The following is a 21,639-nucleotide window of genomic DNA, read 5'->3' on the forward strand; positions in this document are numbered from 1 at the left end:
TCGTTGTAAATTAAATGCGAGGCACTTAAACAAAATAGTAGGCTCCACGTAAGAAAAGTATCTGAACTATTCACTTCATAGTTGTACCACGGTCTAATAATTTTATCCCCTTATGAGAAATGTCACTGTTAGACGATGAGTTCGATACCTTAATATAGCTAGTTGATTGGTGGCCTTTGACCAAATTCTTTTCTCCAATATTGACGTATAAAATCAAGCTAGTCGTCTCATAAAGTTCATAAGCAGTTCGTATTTTTTTCCGAAATAAAACGAGTTTGATTCAAGCACGACTCTCATAATTAGACTACAAACAACAACAAAATCTTATTTCACTAAATGAGATTGGATATATATATACTATAACACCACTGCGCTTTCGATTTTTGCGCTTATAATTCGAATAAGTTGTAAAATTAGAGCCAACTATTGTATTAGTTTACTTAAATCTAAGTACTTATTTATGAACGTACCATTTCTAAAAGCATAAGCACAACGTATGCCATCTGAGACCTCTTCAGAGGAGAACCTCAAAGAAATTGCATGACCAAAAGAAGCTAATCGAAATTAAATTGCAAATGAACGATGCTCATAATGCTCGTAACATATTTCGTTACACTTCCAATTAAGGTATACAATCTGCTAAAACCGTTGCGTTGCCTGATCTCTGCTTCGATCACTAAGTGAAAGGGAAAATAAAATGAGTAACTGCAGTAAATGAACCTCAAACCTCAAACTAATATTGCTGTGCAGCTTACGAGGAACGACTCGCAACTGCATTCAGTCTCCCATGTTTGTGAATTGTGATGATGAATCAGTCCCCGTGGATGGTATAACGCTCCCATTTCTTCGTTGGATCATATATCTGCCAGGAAATAAAAAAAGACAACGGGTGACTGAAAAGAATGCTGAAGAATCATACACAAATACCCAATGGCGTAGAGTATCTCTGTAAACAGAAACATTGGGGAACTAAAAACACAGAAATATCGATATTGGAACATTATGAGAGAAATGATGCAAACTTTGAAGGAACTATCCGCTATTTCAATCAAAGAATCGGAAAACAATCAAGGCATAATGGGTCTATACGCTTTTAAGGTGGATATATTGTCACTCAAAACCAAAAAGTGAACATCCCATATTGCTATAAAAGAAGAAAGAATCATGAAGCCTCATCTGCAACTCTATGTTTGATGTTAACTACTCAAATATATTAAACATGTCTTAAATACTCAGATGAAGTAGTAAAGACGGTAGGCAATCATCCCACTGAAAGAGAGAGGTTAGGGATTTGAACCGCACTCCCATAATCAAATTTATTTACCGCCCGTGCTGGTGCACACAATATGTTATCCCACGTAAAAATTAAATTTATCAACAATAGTCGGATATTGGTCGCACTACATTAACTATAGTGCTTTTGAGTATGCAATTTCTGTGTATGTAGTCTACATACACAGAAATTTGATACTCAAGCACTGTAGTTAATACTCGAGAGATGCAATTTATAGAATGGCAAGCAGTATACCACACTACCAAGCCTGTCTAGAGCGAAAAGGCGAAAGGGACACTTCATTGTAGAAAGGGACACTTCGTTGTAGACGTCTCCCAGACAAAGATACTATATATAACACACATATACGAAGAGAGAGTGACTACCCAACGGGTATACCAAACAGCTATGGGTATGGTTAACTGTTTATAAACGGTTATGGGTATGGGTATACCCGTTTATGTAAATACCCAACAGGTAAACAGTTATGCGGGTAAAAGCTTAAACGTTTATGGGTAAATAACCGCGGTTACCCGCCCGCCATAACCGTTGCCCATCCCTAAGAGTGAGAGAGGGAGTCAGAGAGAGAGGGTACCTCCCATCTGGAAGCAGGGAAAATATGCTTGTTCTTCTCATACCAATGCCTCTCAACAACCTTCCCAGCATGAGACTGCCACAAAAATAAAAGCAAAGATATAAGAATACGAAGAGAGCCATGTCATTACCAGAAATAGATACCTGAAACGTATAACCAAGCATAGTCAAGCCATGGCATTAACTTAGTTATGGTTGTCTTTCATTTCTTTAGCATTGGAAACTTTCTATGCAATAGAGTATTACTAAAAAAGAAACGAGAATGTACCTCATCCTTCTCTATTGTAGCGTCAGCAATTGTTCGCACATCCTCATGCACATCAAAATGAAAAAGCTATGCAAAATACAACAGAAAATCGTAATGAGTCACTATCAATGAGCACATCCTACAATAAAATTTCAGACAAACCTAAACCTTAATACAATATTTCCAAATGATGGAAGAAGAATAACAAGATATATTGAACATTACCGGTCCACTTTTTCCCCTAGCCTTGTTTACAATTAGCTCATAGAAACTATGCTGCTGTACTTCCACAACCATGACACAAGTGAAGAGAAATTAATTAGCATTTATTCAGTAAAGCTTCTACCAAGAAAATGCATCACTAACAATTTTTTCTTACATGTGGAATGATAAGATCTTCTTTTACATATAGCAAATTCTCCACTGAGGTGGTTCGCACCTCTCGAAACTCAGGTGCAAGTTGCTGTTGAACAGCCTTAAGGAAATCTCCTATTTTATCACCTTTCGTTACCTGAATGGAAACAAAGAGAATATGAAAAATAATAGAAAAAATGATAGTTTCAATTTTAAAAGAGAATTCTTGAAGGGAAAACAAATGCAAGTCGAGCATGCTTTACTTGCCTTGAGCACTCTCCTATGCCCAGTTCCATCCCAATAGCTGTAAGTAATTTGAAGTGCCTCCTCTGAAAAAACACAGTAAAAGTTTCTTTCAAAACTTATTATTGGCAAAGGAGATAAACTCAGGGAAAATTAGGATAGCAAAATTACTTCGTATTTTGTCCTGCTCAGTCTGCCACTGCTTCCGCAACCTTTCACGCTCAGCTTGTTCCTCTGCCTCCCGCTCACTGAAATAAATCCATAGCACCTCTTAAGTTCAAATGCTAGACTGAAACAGAATCAAATAAGAGGGAGGGATAAAAATGTTTGTGCATAAGAATAAGAAAGAGAAAAATGTTACACCTATCTGGCAGAAAGCTGGTCTCCACTGTAGGATCTTTCCCAAGTCTACCGCACCGTAATCTTGTAGCCTCTGTGCTTTCTGTAGAACAAGAATCAGCATTAAGTTTCTAGTGGGCATCCACAAAAAACACTAGATGAGAATACTCTCAAGCGACCACTAAAAAATCAAGTATCTAAATAAAGCCTCCTGTCAAAAAATTAGAATGGACGCTTCTATACATGCAAGTTGCAACAAATATCAGTCTAGATCTATGCCTAATGTTCATCAGGGGAGAATATGTCACATAAAATGGTGAAAAGAAATGCCAAATCAATCTACAAAGTTCCATACAATAAACTTTAGTGACAGGCGGTCATTAAAAATATGAACAATATGCATCCTATGAGCAACTTAAGGCACTGCATAACCAGAATAAATTTTTTAATTCTTTAAGGAGAGAAGTTCTTACCATTTTCACCATCTTCCTCTTCAATTCCATCCTCAATGTCATCTGCGAAGGACAATCGAGAACCCCCCTTTACCTTCCTCTTCTTTCGCTTTTGTAATTGAAGAAGCTCCTCCCTGAATTATAAAAGGAAAAACAAAATTAGACTGTTGCAGTCATTGACAAATATAAACACTTTCAGATGTTCATAAATCAAACAGCAACACAGTCATCTGTTACGAAACTCACTCTTGTTGTAGCTTCTGAAGTTTCTCCTTTTCTTCCTCCTCAAATTTGATCTTAATATTTTCTTTCTACAACATAAATTCACAGCACAAGCACCGCACTTTAACCATCATATGCTTCCATTAGTATAAGTAAAAGAAAGCAATCCTAGTTGTTTAGTATTTACCTTCTCCACATACTGCTCCCTTGTTACCAAACCAATGGTTTCCTTCTTAAATGCTGTCTCAAGAATCTGAAATATAAATCAAGAAAATCATTAATCAACGACTAAAATTATGTCCGTACAAAATTTGTTATCTATATCTATTGTAAGTTTGTAACACACCTATTTGGTACCACATAAATCGTAAGGACAAGAAATTTTTTTTGAATGAATAGTCTCACAACTTTCATGCTTCTCATCATTGATAAACCAGAGAGTACACAGAACCAACATTAAAAAGTCCTAAGATTTCTGACACCGAAATATATGCGCAAGGGGAACTTTAAAGCCTAGATATGAGTTCAGTTTCAAGTACAAACCTCAGAGGTACTGGACCCGAATTGGAGGAGACCCGGCTGGCCTGTATCGTTGGCTGACTTGCTTTTGAGCTCATGAATTTTCTGGCGCTCGGCTTCTCTTTGCTTCTCAAGCCTTCGGATCCTCACGGCATCTTGGGCCGTGCCCACATATCCGTCTCCCATGCCCGACATCTTTTCCTTCCTCTCTGTTCAACCCCTACCCCTCCTCTTATCCCTTACTTTGAACTGATAGAATAAATTAAGGTTAATAATCTAGGTTCTTGTTAAAACCAACTCTTCAGCATAAACCTACTAGAAATCTGACCTGTATTATTAAAAACTTTCATAATTTGTATCAAATAAAAGGGAATTTCAGCATTAAATTAACAGCTTTAGAACTCATATAAATCATAAATTCGAGAAATTACATGCTCAGAATCAGGAAAATATACCAATTTAAATATCAATTAGAAGTTGCCACTCAAAGCTCAAATATTTGTTTTCCGGTACTGTTATTACCTCAATTAGCAAAATTAAGCCACAATCTAATCATAAATTAACAGTTTATAATCAAGTATTGAAGGAGGATGAGGTACCTGGGTGCGAAGAGACGAATTGAGGAAGAAGAAGACGAGCCGATTAGAAGAATCCGAATGAGAAAAGGAGGGAAGACCAAATTAGAGGGAGGTGAAGAGAGTTGCGAAGAGAAGCGGGGAGGTGTCCTTTTAACTAGGTTACGTGGCGACCCTCAAGTTATTTTTTGGTGAATCCGAAGCGCTGTTATTATTTCATTCAAATTAAAGCACGGTTTAGTGGTATTTCTCCTCATGTGTAAGTAAGAGTTTTTAGGTTCGATTCTCGTTAAAAGCGAGTTTGAACCACATTATTGCCAGCTCATTGTAAGATTAAGCTCACCCCCTTTCCTTAGTGTAGATAATATCACTTATTCAAAAATACTTGCTAAAAAAAATATATTACACGAGACATATAAGTGCCTTCGAGACCAAGACAGCCACTTTCAAGCCGTTTCCGGGCCAAATCACAGCAAGTTAGCCTTCGAAAAATGTACCATTCTCTTCTTCTCATCGAGAAGTATGATTTTAGTTTCTGAATCACTTGATTTCGTTGAGTATTAAAGAAGTTATGAACGTTTAAAGTTTAACCAGTTTCCGGCGAGTTTTTCAATTTTCCCTCGGACCAATGAACTTTGAGTCTATTTTCCGGCCATCTACGGGAACCATTGGGCTTTCAAATAGATATAATCTTATTCTACACTTTTCTATCTTCATTTTGATATATTATGGATCGAATTTGGTTAAAAAACGATTGAGTTACAAAGCTTTGAAAATTGCCCAAACTTTTGGTCAAGAGCTCAAGACACTTAACAGAGTTTTTAACAAAATGACCAAAATGATGGATGGTAAACAATTTTAGGGATCACTTTTATTGATTTGAAATGTTAGGGACCAAAGTAATGAGTTATGCAAATCTCATGAACCATTTTGGCTATTTAGCCTATATTTTAACACGAAACACAAATGAATATAAATTTTTTTTTTTAAGAAGAGACATGCATATTCACTTTTTAAGCAACAATGTGTGATTGTCTGGAATTGACTTAGAAACGAGCTTGAACTTAAGTTTGGTTGGAGTTGATGGGATGTTACATGGCTTGTGTTCAACTCCCGGGTCAATTTGTAAGGAATTATCAGTAACTGTCGAACGATAAACGTAACTCCCCAATTCTTATAATGCAGAGAGCCTTGTTAACTTGAAGTCGCCACGTATCAATAACTGTTGAAATTATCAACCAAATTATGGAAAATTGTGTGAATTGATCCAGAATTGATCCAAATAGAACTTCACAGAACAACAATCTGAGCTTTCAGATCTAAAAATTAAAATACTACAAAATTGTATGTACTTCCCTAAAGAAGTTCGCATCTTTCAGACTCGCTAACTCCACCTATTCAAGACTAGTCGTCGGTCCTCGGTGAAGCACAGATTCAAAGTTTCCGGCGACGGGTTCCTAATCGGTTTCAGCAATCCATGTTATGTATCTCCAGCACCAAGAGTTTGTCAGACCCCTTTGTTGATTTCAAGTTTTGTAACCCAATGATCGAGCTGACTGGCGACGCATGCTGACCCCGTGGAACCATACGAGGAGAATTTCTTCACTGCATTCTCTACTCCGAGAAATTCGTATACATCTTTTTCAAACACTGGATCGATACTTTTGAGCTCATCGACACTCAATGCCTGCAGTTCGCAACTTTTTGAGACGCACACGGCAACTGCCCTTCCAACTATGTCATGAGAGGTTCTGAAAGGTATTCCCTTTATAAAACAAGAGAAGCAACTTCAGTAGCAATTATTTACAAATGTTATGAACTACATGTGATCGTAAAACGCGTAAATAGAATTGTGATTTCAAGTTCAGAAGTTCTAAGCTCCGTCTATAATTGGCAAAAATGAAAGTTAGTCAAGAGAACTTGCCTTTTTCACGAGATAATCGGCAAGCGTTGTGGCATCAAGGTGACCAGCAGGTAAACTCTTTTGTATTCTCTCCCTGTTAAAGGTAATGTTCTGTGCAAACTCTGCAGACACTTCAAGCATCCCTAATATTGTCTTCACGCTGTCGAAGACAGGCTCCTTATCTTCCTGTCTCAAGGGGAAAAGAAAGAACCTTTTGTAATCATATTCAAAATATTGCAGGATTAGTTAAAAGACCAATGAATTTTATGTACGGTAAATGCAAGCGGAATAGATCCTTTTATGTAGCATTGTGTTATTGTATATATAAGTAAAGTAACACGCATGCAAATCCATCTAAGACCTTAGCTTCAGGCTCGAGAACGTAAAGAGTGGACAGACCCAACTGAACCCCTGCCCTTCCGTGCTGATTGCATGTAAATTCAAAAAAGAAAAGAAAAGATTATACCTGTAAATCACGATTGTAAGCAAGGGGAAGTCCCTTGCACAATGTGAGAAGGGTAACCAGGTCTCCTACTACTCTAGCGGACTTTCCACGAACAAGTTCCATTGGATCTGGATTTTTCTTCTGAGGCATGATACTACTTCCTGTTGAAACCTTGTCACTTGGCGTGATAAATCCAAACTCCTCTGAAGCCCACAGTACCCATTCTTCACCAAGCCGGGAGAGATGAATTGCTGTGATGGCATTAGCAGAAAGAAACTCCATGACAAAATCTCGGTCTGACACTGCATCAATACTACATTAAGAAAGGAAATAAATCATTATTTGATGAAAACACATATAAAGAAGCATGAAATACACAACCAACCACAAGATTTAGACGCAACAGATGGCACCAAGAAACATTGTCACTCATTTAACTGACGTCATTGGGCATACCTAATGTACTTGTATGACTTCGCGGCAAAGCGTGATGAATGTATGATAAGTTGAACAATTGCATTTGCCAACAAGTGGATAAACATTATTAATCTTTGTTATTGTTAATGTAAGAAACAGGGAAATAATAATCAATCCTAAGTTAAAAGAAACGATAATGTATCAGCTGCTTCTTTCACAGAGTTCCATGCAATTTTTTTATTAGAATGAAAAGCGAAATTGAACCATACAACTATAATCATGTATGTTTCACAGTCTCATGTGCATTGGAAGGGAAAACCGGAAAAGGAGATGGCATGAGAATGCCATAAAGTAATTGACTAATTTGTTAACTATTGGCCGGTTTACAACATCTTTTGCAGAGTACCAATGAAACAAAAAGGCAACACAGCTCCATGCTGCCGCTCACTAGCACAAGTCAACTTCGATCATAGCCAAAGAGTCAAACCAAGGGACATACCTGTTCCTCATAGGAGCAGTGAATTCTAAAGCATCAGAGGTCATAAACCGATCAATTGGAAGTCCTGTGCCGGCCAATGCACAAGCACCTAAAGGGCAGAAATTCAACCTCACTCTGCAATCCAGTAAACGGCCAGCATCACGTTCAAGCTACATAACAAGAAAAAGTGCCAAAATTAGTCTCTTCCAAAGGCCATGCATATACTGAGGCCAAGAAAACTCCATAAGCTTCAATTTTTATATAGCAATAACAACTAATCGATAAAATCATACATAAACCAACTATCAAGCCTCTAAAAACACTACAAACAATGCATGATTACAAAGCAACTACCACAATACAAGGGCCGCAAACCAGATAAATATATGTTAATAAGTTAAGAGCAAACCTGCTCAACAAATGCCAAGAGCAAATGCTGAAGCAGAACAGGTTGAGCCCTTTGCAAATGCGTGTAACCAGGAACAATCACACCCTCGTTCTTCATTGCCAATTTGACAAGCGAAACTTGAAGATACTTAATCTTCACACCAATTGCATCAATCGCGTCTCGGATCCACAATCGGAAATCTGTCAAAACCTGATCGTTTCGGCTCCGAGCCGTGTGGAGCTTCTTAGCCGGTTCGCCGATCAAATCAGTCAGCGCTGCCTCAATGTTCATGTGCACATCTTCTCTGTCGGTCCTCCATTCAAACTCACCACTCTCAATTCGCCTTTCTATCTCGCTCAGCCCCTCGTGGATGCTATCCCGGTCATTAACAGTAATCAATCCCTAGAACATAATAAAGAATAAAGCTTCCCCTCTAACCAAACAGATCCCAGAAAAAACAAAACTTAAAGAAATTAAAAAAAAAATGAGAAAAGAGAAAGTACCTGTTTGGCTAGCATGGAAGCGTGAGCCTTGCTGCCCATGATATCATGCTTGTAGAGGGCTTTATCGAACGAGATGGACTCAGTAAATCGCTCAACAGCGTCAGTCACGCTCTCCTCAAAGCGACCACCCCAAAGCTTGGCCTCCTTGGACTTGGGGTCAGTGGATTGGGCCAGGGCGGCACATCGGACCTCCAGCTTGGGCATTTGTCTGTGAGATTGCAAAGACGCCATACGAGAGGGTCGAAGGTTTTTTGGTATGAAGTGATCATGTGAGGGAGAGCTGAGTGAGAATGAGTTGTTGAATACAGCTAAGGACTCCATGTTCATGTACTAGCACACAAGTTTTTAAGCCGGTGGACCAAGAATGAATCTATGGCTGGTAACAAATTCGAAAAAAATAAGGAGATCAACTAGTCCAGCCGTCCATTATAACCAAAATAACGAAACATAAAACATAAACAAAAAAATGCTAACAGTCAGAGGTACAATCTCTAACAAATTTTTAGAAAAGGAAACCGAAAAACCGGAACCTAACCTAATGTATACAACATTGCAAAGGGTAAGAGAAGACGGTCATGCTGATCCCAAACACTGGATATGGAATGCTTTCCAAAAAAAAAAATTGGCTGTGAATTATACATGCTAGCAGAAGATAATGAACAATAATATATGTGAAAGAATACCAAATGGCATTCGCAATTAAGCAGGGACGGATTTAGGGTTTAAAAATTGGAGTGGCCTGAATCCGCAAAGCTGCCGAGCTCAATTACAAACCCAAGTCGGAAATTTGAAATTAGACATTTATGTGAAATCATCCAAAGCTCTCATCTTTACTATCATCTGAACCTTTAAATCCCTAAAAGGTTAGGAATTATGCGAAATCAGAAATTGGGCATTAACTGAAATCGTAAATCCCTAAAATATCTATCAACTAAAACCCATCAACATTGATTCCTAAGTCTAAAATCACTCTATCAGAATTCAGAAACAATTCATAAATTAATTTACAAGAAAAAGGAAAAGAAGAAGTGAAGACTTACATTCGCCGGAGGAAGGACAGAAGGCGAGTGGAGGTGGAGCTGGGATGCTGGCAGTGTAGACTGGAGGAGCCGCCAGTTGTACGGAGACTGGAGCCGAGGGAAGCAATGGAGCATACCAAAATGTTTTGTCCTAATCGGATAAATGGTATTCGGATGATAGCCTGTGGTAAAAAAATTCGGATTTAAACCCACGTGGTCTAAGTCTGTTAGGATTTATACCATCTGTTAAATAATGCTCACATGGCTGCCACGTGGCTGCCAAATGTCTGCCACGTGGCAAAATAATAATTTTTTTTTAAAAACCTGAATTTTTACAAAAAAAAAAAAATAAACACAGAACCTCCCTCCGCCCTCCGCCCGTTCCCCCCCCCCCCCCGGCCGTCCTTCTCCTTCTTCCTTCTTCTTCTTTCCGCCGGTCTCCCCGCGCGACTCCTCCCTCTCCCTCTTCCTTCTTCTTCTTCTTCTTCTTCCCGCCGGAGCCCTCTCCCCGCGCCCTCCTCCCTCTCCCTCTTCCTCCTTCTTCTTCTTGCAGATCTGCGTTTTTTTTTTTTTGTAAAAATTCAGGTTTTTCAAAAAAAAATAAAAATTATTATTTTTGCCACGTGGCAGACATTTGGCAGCCACGTGGCATATATGTGTCAGCCACGTCAGCATTATTTAACAGATGAGCATAAATCCTAACAGACTTAGACCATAGGGGTTTAAATCCGAATTTTTTTACCACATGGGCTATCATCCGAATACCTTATGACCACGGGGACCATTTATCCAATTAGGCCAAATGTTTTTTATGTCAACGGATAGATATTTTTAGATTACACGTTATATTAATCACTGACAGAATTCGAACTCACTGCAACAATTAAGAGTTCAATGATTTTCCACTACTACAGTAAAATACCACTTAAATATACCAAAACTTGACACAATATCTTTCAACCGTAGCTAAAATCTGACTGAAATGGACCTAAATGCGTCCAGTTTAAAAACCCATGGCAAGCATGGTTTGTGTCTCGATATGTTTACATATGCAAATGTTGTTGATTTTCAAAGACCTTTTTAACGAAAAGCATATTGTTTACTTTAACAAAAATTCACATTTTTACACTAAAAAATCAATTTTGGTACTATTCATTTTACCTTTGATTTTGTCTTTATCGATAAACCTCAAAATTTTCAAACATTTTTCATTAGTATCCCTATTTTCAAAACCCATGATGAGCATGGCTTCTTGTCACAAGTATACAATATGTACATATCGTTGATATTTTACTTTGTTTGATACATTAAAAGAAAGCATGATTTGGTCAAGGCAATCACGTTACAAGTAGACTTTTGGTTTTTATATGTACATATTGTCTTCCTTTGGAGTTGATGTATCAAAACATACCAAAGTTTGACACGTTGAAAAATATGTGACCCAACCTCCATTTTTTTTACTCATTTATCAACATATAGAGCAAGGGAAAAGAAGGAGAGTTGGATATCTATAAACTATCTAGAGCAAGGGAAAAGAAGACAAGGGACCTAAACCAAGTGAGGTGCATCAAGGATGAGGATGGAAAGGTTCTTGCTACAGAGAACGCGGTTAAAGACAGATGGAGAGGTTATTTTCATAATCTTTTCAATGCAGGACATGAAATGAGTGCTTCTTTAGGGGAGTTGAGTAACTCAGAAGAGTGTAGAAACTACTCTTTTTATCGTCGAATCCGGAAGGAAGAAGTGGTTGTAGCTTTGAAGAAGATGAAGCATAAAAAAGCAATAGGCCCAGACGATATACCAATCGAAGTGTGGAAACTTTTGGGAGAGACAGGTATAACATGGCTCACTGACCTTTTCAATAGGATTTTGAAAACGAAGAAGATGCCAAATGAGTGGCGAACGAGCACTTTGGTGCCTATCTACAAGAATAAGGGCGACGTACAAAATTGCATAAACTATAGGGGTATTAAGCTAATGAGTCATACAATGAAGCTCTGGGAGAGAGTCATTGAGCATAGATTGAGGCAAGAGACACGGGTTTCGGACAACCAATTCGGGTTCATGCCAGGGCGCTCAACCATGGAGGCAATCTATCTCTTACGAAGATTGATGGAAAGATATAGAGATGGGAAAAAGGATTTACACATGGTCTTTATAGATTTGGAAAAAGCGTATGATAGGGTCCCAAGAGACATTCTTTGGAGGATTTTAGAGAAGAAAGGAGTACGAGTAGCATATATCCAAGCTATAAAGGATATGTATGAAGGAGCAAAGACTGCCGTAAGAACTCATGAAGGACAAACCGAAAGCTTTCCCATAACTGTAGGATTACATCAAGGCTCATCCTTAAGTCCTTACCTTTTTGCGTTGGTAATGGATGAGTTAACAGGACATATTCAAGATGATATTCCTTGGTGTATGCTTTTCGCAGACGATATAGTGTTGATAGATGAAACTCAGGAAGGGGTAAATGCAAAGCTTAACCTTTGGAGAGAAGTGTTGGAATCTAAAGGTCTTCGCCTAAGCCGATCAAAGACAGAATATATGGAGTGCAAGTTCAGTGCAAATGGAGGTCAAAACGAGTTAGGGGTGAGGATCGGAGATCAAGAAATACCAAAGAGCGACCGTTTTCGTTATCTAGGATCTATCTTGCAAAAGAACGGAGAATTAGATGGAGATCTCAACCATAGAATACAAGCTGGATGGATGAAGTGGAAGAGTGCATCCGGCGTGTTATGTGACCGCCGTATGCCACTGAAGCTCAAGGGAAAATTTTATAGGACGGCAATAAGGTCGGCGATGCTGTATGGCACAGAATGTTGGGCGGTGAAACATCAACACGTACACAAAATGGGTGTAGCGGAGATGAGGATGCTTCGTTGGATGTGTGGGCACACGAGAAAGGATAAGATTAGGAATGAGGATATCCGGGGTAAAGTAGGAGTAGCCGAAATTGAAGGAAAGATGAGAGAAAATCGGTTACGGTGGTTTGGACATGTGCAAAGAAGGCCTACTGACGCTCCGATTAGAAGATGCGACTATGGGACAGAGGTTCAGGGCCGAAGGGGTAGAGGAAGACCTAGGAAAACTTTGGAAGAGACTCTAAGAAAAGACTTAGAGTACTTGGATCTAACGAAGGACATGACACAGGATCGAGCACAATGGCGTTCTAAGATTCATATAGCCGATCCCACTCAGTGACTTGGATTTTCCAAGTCTCCAACCGAGAAGTTTTCCTCACTCGGAAAATTAAGGGAACACTACCCCAACCTACATGCTCCACTCAGAAAGCTTCAACATACAAGCTTCAACAAAAGAAAATTCAAAGAACTTAGCGAAGAAGGCTTTGGTGTATTTAACACAATACGTTGAAATGAAGGAAAGCTTATTTATTGATATCCCCGATAAGCTACAAATATGTACATATACATGAGTCAAAATAAACACACAAGAGGGAGCCTTCACAAATGTTGCTTAGGAGAAGTCTCAGCAGTCGGTAGAGCCCCAGAAAGAGAAGGCACCGGAGGGGGATCATTTGGAGCCTCAGTACTGGACAGAACCCTAGAAGGAGGAGGCATCAGAGGTTGATCATTTGGAGCTTCATTACGCGGTACAGCCCCAGAAGACGAAGGCAATAAATGCCTTTGGAACAAACCCACAAATCTCTGATGATCAAGTAAAACCTGACCATCAGTTTCCTTCATCTGGTCAAGCTTCATCTTCATGTTTGTAGCATAGTCATGTGCGAGCCGGTGCAACTGTTTATTCTCATGCTTGAGCCCTCTAATCTCCTGTTTGAGACTCATCACTTCAGCCGCCAATGATTCAACTTGGCGGGTTCGAGCAAATAGGCGTTGGGCCATATTAGACACAGAACCTGCACACTGAACACTGAGAGCCAGCGAATCCTTAACAGCTAACTCATCAGACCGTTTGGAAAGTAGTCTGTTATCTTTGGGAGTGAGAAGGTTCCTGGCCACCACCGCAGCGGTCATATCATTCTTCATCACGGAATCCCCAACGGTAAGAGGACCAGTAGGGGAGACGAAGGATGGGCGCCATATGTTGTCTGGAGAAGGCGGGGCTGCCTCTTCAACAAGGTTCAAGTCAAAACGACGGTCGGAGGGGCCAGACATTTTCAAAGGTGTTGAAGAGAGAAGAGGTCGGACAAATCAAGATCTTAGAAGTGCAAGAATGAAGCTTCTACTGGTGGAGATTCAAGTGTGCTTTGGAACTTAATGCCAGCCCCTATAAAAATCTGCACTCGACGGAGCTTCAGAAATCGAAGAGGCGTTTGCTTTCTCAAAAGCTGGGCTGCTTAGAGATCACGAGGGTTGATCTCAGAAATCGAAGAGGCGTTTGCTTTCTCAAAAGTTGGGCTGCTCAAAGACCACGAAGGCTTATCTCAGAAATCGAAGAGGCGCTCGCTTTCTCAAAAGCTGGGCTCCCCAGAGACCACGAGGGCCGATCTCAGAAATCGAAGAGGCACCTACTTTTCCAGCCTTGTCAGCACCTGTCACATGCACACTCAGCTTTGCGGAAATTATGGGCATTCTGTCGAAGACTTCTGGGGAAGTAGAAAACACATGAATCTTACTGTTCAATCACCTACTTCCCACACGCAACAATAGCTCATGGGTACCACAGAAAACTTTGCCAAAGTTCTCTGCCAAAGTTGAGCACGTGAAGCTTGCAGCTCCCACTACATCGCTCTGACCAAGAAGGGTAAAAGAATAGCAAAGAAACAGCACTAACAAAGTTTAAACCCATAAATTTTGAAGGTCTAGCTACCATATTATTACCCATAAGGGTAAAGGAACAGTACCACTGCTGGATAATTGGAAAGTCCCTGTGTGTCAACCTCTGTGCTTCGTGACAAGGTAGACTAGCAAACATGCCCAACCTTTACTCACATTCGAGAAAACACTCCCAATAAGATTGCTTGCTCCAAAATCGAAGAGGCACCGTCCTCCGAATCTCGAGAGCCAGACTCCCAACATGACTACTTTCTTAAAAATCGAAGAGAGGGTAAAGGAACAGTACCATTGCTGGATAATTGGAAAGTCCCTGTGTGTCAACCTCTGTGCTTCGTGGAAAGGTAGACTAGCAAACATGCCCAACCTTTACTCACATTCGAGAAAACACTCCCAACAAGATTGCTTGCTCCAAAATCGAAGAGGCACCGCCCTCCGAATCTCGAGAGCCAGACTCCCAACATGATTACTTTCTCAAAAATCGAAGAGACACTGCTCCCCGAATCTTCGAGAGCCAGACTCCCAGCATGATTGCTTTCTTAAAAATCGATGAGGCATCGTTCTCCGAATCAATCGAAGAGGCGCTCGCTTTCTCAAAAGTTGGGCTGCTCAGAGACCACGAGGGCCGATCTCAGAAATCGAAGAGGCACCTACTTTTCTAGCCTTGTCAGCACCTGTGACACGCACACTCAGCTTTGCAGAAATTATGGGCATTATGTCGAAGACTTCTGGTGAAGTAGAAAGCACATGAATCTTACTGTTCAATCACCCACTTCCCACACGCAACAATAGCTCATGGGTACCACAGATAACTTTGCCAAAGTTCTCTGCCAAAGTTGAGCACGTGAAGCTTGCAGCTCCCACTACATCGCTCTGACCAAGAAAGGTAAAAGAATAGCAAAGAAATAGCACTAACAAAGTTTAGACACATAAATTTTGAAGGTCTAGCTACCATATTATTACCCACAAGGGTAAATGAATAGTACCACTGCTGGATAATTGGAAAGTCCCTGAGTGTCAACCTCTGTGCTTCGTGGCAAGGTAGACTAGCAAACATGCCCAACCTTTACTCACATTCGAGAAAACACTCCCAACAAGATTGCTTGCTCCAAAATCGAAGAGGCACCGTCCTCCGAATCTCGAGAGCCAGACTCCCAACATGACTACTTTCTTAAAATCGAAGAGAGGGTAAAGGAACAGTACCATTGCTGGATAATTGGAAAGTCCCTGTGTGTCAACCTTTGTGATTCGTGGCAAGGTAGACTAGCAAACATGCCCAACCTTTACTCACATTCGAGACAACACTCCCAACAAGATTGCTTGCTCCAAAATCGAAGAGGCACCGCCCTCCGAATCTCGAGAGCCAGACTCCCAACATGATTACTTCCTCAAAAATCGAAGAGACACTGCTCTCCGAATCTCGAGAGCCAGACCCCCAGCATGATTGCTTTCTCAAAAATCGAAGAGGCATCGTTCTCCGAATCTCGAGAGCCAGATACCACAGACCACTTTTTCAAAGTGCTCTGACAGAGTTAAAACATGTGAAACTGGCAGCTCCCACTACCGTGCTATGACCAAGCAGGGTAAAGGAATAGCATTACTACTTGTTAGGGAGACTCCTATATATGTCGACCTCCATCCCCAACGGACAGGCAGACCTGCAAAAATGCTCAACCCTTCATCATATCTGAGAGGGCACTCCCAACGAAGCCTTTCGAAATATTCAGCTTTCTTTCCCCCCGATAATACCTCTGCAAACAAGCTATACTAGAGCAAGAATATCTCATATCATCAGGGTTAAAAGCAAGAGTATCCCATATCATGCTTTTTCCCTGCCTTTTCCTTTGGCCTTGTTTTTACCTGCAAGACAAGGAGAAAGAGAGCAATCAGTCAGCACTTGGAATCAAGCTTCCAGCCAGGAACTGACTGCCTGGAACCCCTTACCTGATTACTTACCTGGCATTGCTCTCGAGTACTCATCTTCAACATCTTATGTTTCCAGGGAAGATTCCGCATCTGCTTGAGGAACAGATAGGGCAAGTGCGAAGGATACAAGGAAGCATGTGGAGACAAGCGTAACAGCACACGTGCCGATACATCCATTACTCTGTCAAAAGCAAAAGTATCCCATATCAGCAGGGTGGAACGTACTCTAGATTTGATGGACTTGTTTTGACCCTCAAATTCTTCAGTCGGCCTTATACTCTGGAGGAAACCAGAAAACCCTCCAGCTCAGTTCAAGAATAAGCCTGTGGAAAGTTACTTCTTCAAAAGCAAAAGTATCTCATATCATCTCTTCTCATTTTTCTTCTCTTTATCCTTCATGCTGCTGCAAGATGGGGAGAAGGTGAACAATCAGTCGGAGCTCTGATTGCTTACCTTGTCTGTCACCTCTTTCAGCAGACCCCCTAGCTCGGCGACTTGGGGGACTCCTACTACATGGTTTGTATCGCGCTTGACCGAGCCTGAAACTATAAGTAAGCTTCAAGTGAAATTGATACATTACCTTGTGCATCTCCACCAGTTAAAGATACCACCCCTGGATGGAGGAAGAGTACTTCCAGAGAAGATGCCACATCTACCTATGAGACAGATAAGGCAAGTCAAGACGACACCACACTCCGATACTTAGAAGTTTCGTGATTACGAGATCATTCTCCCACAATATTTCCTAATGTCATTTGTACTAAATCATTCACTTGTACTCACTAAAGGAGAGCTTGAACGTATGTACTTGTGTAAACCCTTCACAATTAATGAGAACTCTTCTATTCCGTGGACGTAGCCAATATGGGTGAACCACGTACATCTTGTGTTTGCTTTCCTATCTCTATCCATTTATATACTTATCCACACTAATGACCGGAGCAATCTAGCGAAGATCACAAAAAGCGACCGTTTTCGCTACCTAGGATCTATCTTGCAAGAGAACGGAGAATTAGATGGAGATCTCAACCATAGAATACGAGCTGGATGGATGAAGTGTAAGAATGCATCCGGCGTGTTGTGTGATCGTCGTAGGCCACTGAAGCTCAAGGAAAATTTTTATAGGACGGCAATAAGGCCAGTGATGTTGTATGGCACAGAATGTTGGGCGGTGAAGCATCAACACGTACACAAAATGGGTGTAGCGGAGATGAGGATGCTTCGTGGGATGTGTGGGCACACGAGAAAGGATAAGATTGGGAATGAGGATATCCGAGGTAAAGTAGGAGTAGCCGAAATTGTAGGAAAGATGAGAGAAAATCGACTCCGGTGATTTGGACATGTGCAAAGAAGGCCGAATGACGCTCCGGTTCGAAGATGTGACTACGGGACAGAGGTTCAGGGCCGAAGGGGTAGAGGAAGACCTAGGAAAACTTTGGAAGAGACTCTAAGAAAAGACTTAGAGTACTTGGATCTAACGGAGGACATGACACAAAACCGAGCGCAATGGCGTTCTAGGATTCATATAGCCGACCCCACTTAGTGGGAAAAGGCTTTGTTGTTGTTGTTGTATTTATCAACATATAAAATTTATCTTCAATCTCACTTGCATCCATGATAAAAAAGAGTCTTTTGCACGCACTCTGCGTGCAAAAGATTAGTTTCAATTAAAATGTCATTAGAGTTGTAAAAGGTCCATTTGTATCTCATGCTTTTCATCTTTGCACTTGATGTGGCCTAATTAACCTATAATATAGGGATTTGGGTGAAGTAAAATTAATTTTACAATTAAAAAATATTTCCTAGAGACCAAACTAATTCCGGGACATGTTCAATATGATTAGGGTTGTAAAACACATGTGAACCATCTCACTAATACAAATACGTCTCATGATTTTTTTATTATAGAGGAGATTCACATGTGATCTAGAAAATATTATTCGAATTAGGAAAAACCATTTAAACCTAGTTTGAGCATTAACTTAAGTAATGTTATTTAAATTGAGTTAGATCACTTTGATACTTGTATAATCTAAAGTGAAATTAAATTGAATTACACAATAAGTCAGTCATAACTTAAGTAACAAGGTATCGAAATAATTATTGGTTGTAAATTTAAAAAAAAAAGCAAATAATGCATCTCATTACTGTTTGGTACGTGGGATGAGACGGAACGGAGTGGGACGAGGCGTTCCGTCCCATGTCTGGTGCGCCTAAAATTGGTGGAACACGCTGTTCCACGGAACGAATTTTGGGTGAATTTTCGTTCCACCTCACCTCCTGGAACGACTCGTTCCACATCCGTGGAACACAAAATTATAATCTCTCCGTCTCCTTCCTCCTTGTTTCCATCCGAGGGCATCTTTGCTCCCTCTCTGTTCCGTCCCGTCCTGTCCCGTCCCGTTTGCATACCAAACGATACCTAATTCCATTTTCAAAATTGAAAATCAAACTCGCAATAAAATTTTCATTGTATGGTCACGTTACAATTGGTTGAATTTTTTTTTTCAATTTTAAACGATTGCATTAGTACACTTGTGTATTAGGCCGTACACATGCCGTACTAAAAAATATCTCCAAACTCACATATTCATCTCTATATATAAAGCCAACAACCCCTTTTGGGGTCACAGGCTTCATAAAAAAAAATGGGATAAAATGCCCCCCAAACAAAAAAATACAAAAGCAACCGAAAATAGTGCACCAAATAATGTAGGGGTATTTTCGTCATATAAACAGTGTTTTTTTAATAATTAATTCTTTTTGTACATTTTTTTAGTATCTCACAATAAGTTAGCAATAATGTGATTCAATCAATTGTTTATTAAATATTATTTTCTCTTTTTTAAACACGTCCAAAACATCTTAAGAAGCATGTAATGCCGGTTATAAAAAATGTTTTTCGTACGTGCATAATAATGTGATTCAATTAGTTGTCAAATGCTTGTTTTTTTTTAAACAAATGATATTATCTATACTAAGGTGGAGGGGGTGAGCTTAACCTCGCAATGGGCTAGCAATAATGTAATTCAACAAGTTGTTTATTAAATATTATTTTCTCTATTTTTAAATATGTTCATAACATCTTAAGAGGCGCGTAGTGCTAGTTATAAAAAAAGTTGTTTGCACGCGTATAATAATATGATTCAATTAGTTGTCAAATGATTGTTTTTTTTTTCTTTCAAACAAACGATATTATCTACACTAAGACCATCTCCAATCCTGACCTAAAACCTAAAAATATTTAGCCCATAAAATTTAGGTTTTAGCCCAGAAACAGTTTTTCTACTCCAACCTTTTTGGCCTAAAATTTTAGCCCCAGATTATCAAAAAATGAATTAAGGCTATTTTTTTTAAATTAAATTTTTTTTAAAAAAAATTATGTATACTGTCCTAAATTAATTATATGAACATTTTAACCTAAAAATATTTAAATTCCGATAAATTTTGAAAATTCACTAAATCAATACATGAAAATCATGATAAACCACATAAACTTAAAAAAAAAGACAATTAATAAACCACATAAACTTAATACAATCGAAAACTCATAGACTATATAAACTTAATAATGATATCCACCATCTTGACTTGGTGGTGGACTTGGGTGATAGTCTTGCGATGAATCATCATCTTGAAATATACTCCTTGTGGCATTCATTCGTAAAATTTCTTTTTGCTTACCACGTAAGTATCTCTTCCTCTCTAGAGTGTATTTGTCGAGGTCCTCCATTATCAAATTAGTTTCGTACCTTTCTTGCTCCCTATCCCCTTCTTGCTTCATGGCCAAAAACATTTGGGGCGATTCTTCTTGCTAACGACACTGGTTTTCGTTCATTCTTGCCATTTCGCTAGCAAATTGTTCACGTATCAGATCTTGGGACTTCCCTTTTCTCTTTGCTTCATTTTGCTTATCTTTACCCGAGGGCCTTGGCAAAGAAGAAGTTGGGCTCATTTGGTCGACACCTTCATTGTCGGCAAAATTCACACCTTCATTGACATCATTTGGGGGTGGGGCTTCATTATGAAATAATCTTCCACATTATTGATTCGCATCGATTCCCCACCTCAGACAATCCTTGAGGATGTTCCAAGCATGATGCAACTTAAAAACTTGATTTTTTAGTGTAGTTCTTGTCTTATAAATTGTCATTACTTTGTCACCCTATGCAACAAATACATAAAAACAATTAGTTGCAAAATACTATTATGTACATGACAACAAAAATATCAACAAAGAAACTCACAGTTTATGAGACGCCCCTTCCACTAGGCATGTCAACCATGACTCTCTCCAAGCTTCCCTTCCACAAAGTGCACGCTTTGTTGATAATCTTCCACCGATCATAAACACCACCAACTTCCCTTCGACCGGCATTGGAGTTTTCATGGAACTTATCAACGATTTTACCCCACAAATCCTTTCTATTTTGATTGGTGCCGACGACACCATCTTCACTAACAGAAATACATGTCAAACATAAAGCAATATCTTCGTCAAAGGTCCAATTACGACCTCTAACATGCTCATTTGCCATCTTGAAAATTTTGGAAATGAGAAGAAATGGTAGAAAGAAAAATTGGAAGAATTGTAGGAGAAAAGTGAGTTTTGTGTGGAGGTTTGAACAAATACATAGGTATTTATAGAATTTTTGGTTGAATTTTAAGTTAAATAATTTTAGCCGTTGGATTTAAATTTGGACCGTTAGATCTTTTTTTTTTACCGTTAGATTTGATTATATTCGATTTAAACCGTTGGATTCAATAAATATATAAATATAAAACAAAAATAATAATAATTTGAACCTGGACCGTTGGATTAACCAACAACCCATTTAAACACAACCGTTGGATCACCAAAAGTAGCCGAAAGTAGCCGTTGGGCTGCTTTTACTTTCTGACAACAGGGAACACCCCCACATGGGGCTGTCTGCTTTCAATAATCTGCCAAGGGCGTGTGGTGCGTTGGCGGGTGGAGGTTGGGA

At 39.6% G+C, this 21,639-nt stretch overlaps 2 protein-coding genes across 2 annotated transcripts; both read right to left on the reverse strand.

Annotated features, from left to right (window-relative positions):
* Positions 1-541: 541 nt before the first annotated feature.
* Positions 542-5,008, reverse strand: LOC126593415 (protein XAP5 CIRCADIAN TIMEKEEPER-like). Its single transcript, XM_050259480.1, has 13 exons — positions 4,843-5,008; positions 4,268-4,492; positions 3,912-3,977; positions 3,749-3,813; positions 3,524-3,636; positions 3,075-3,153; positions 2,883-2,959; positions 2,736-2,797; positions 2,494-2,625; positions 2,340-2,393; positions 2,136-2,201; positions 1,869-1,943; positions 542-862 (listed from the first exon to the last, which is right to left on the reverse strand). The coding sequence occupies exons 2-13, from the start codon at positions 4,436-4,438 to the stop codon at positions 812-814; spliced, it is 1,011 nt and encodes a 336-aa protein (XP_050115437.1). The 5' UTR covers positions 4,439-4,492; positions 4,843-5,008; the 3' UTR covers positions 542-811.
* Positions 5,009-6,031: 1,023 nt separating this feature from the next.
* On the reverse strand, positions 6,032-10,137 carry LOC126593412 (argininosuccinate lyase, chloroplastic-like). The gene is made up of 7 exons (XM_050259477.1): positions 9,993-10,137; positions 8,953-9,328; positions 8,471-8,851; positions 8,083-8,231; positions 7,188-7,479; positions 6,743-6,907; positions 6,032-6,583 (listed from the first exon to the last, which is right to left on the reverse strand). The coding sequence occupies exons 2-7, from the start codon at positions 9,277-9,279 to the stop codon at positions 6,326-6,328; spliced, it is 1,572 nt and encodes a 523-aa protein (XP_050115434.1). The 5' UTR covers positions 9,280-9,328; positions 9,993-10,137; the 3' UTR covers positions 6,032-6,325.
* Positions 10,138-21,639: the final 11,502 nt, after the last annotated feature.

Source organism: Malus sylvestris, chromosome 12 (assembly GCF_916048215.2).
Source record: "Malus sylvestris chromosome 12, drMalSylv7.2, whole genome shotgun sequence".
NCBI lineage: Eukaryota > Viridiplantae > Streptophyta > Magnoliopsida > Rosales > Rosaceae > Malus > Malus sylvestris.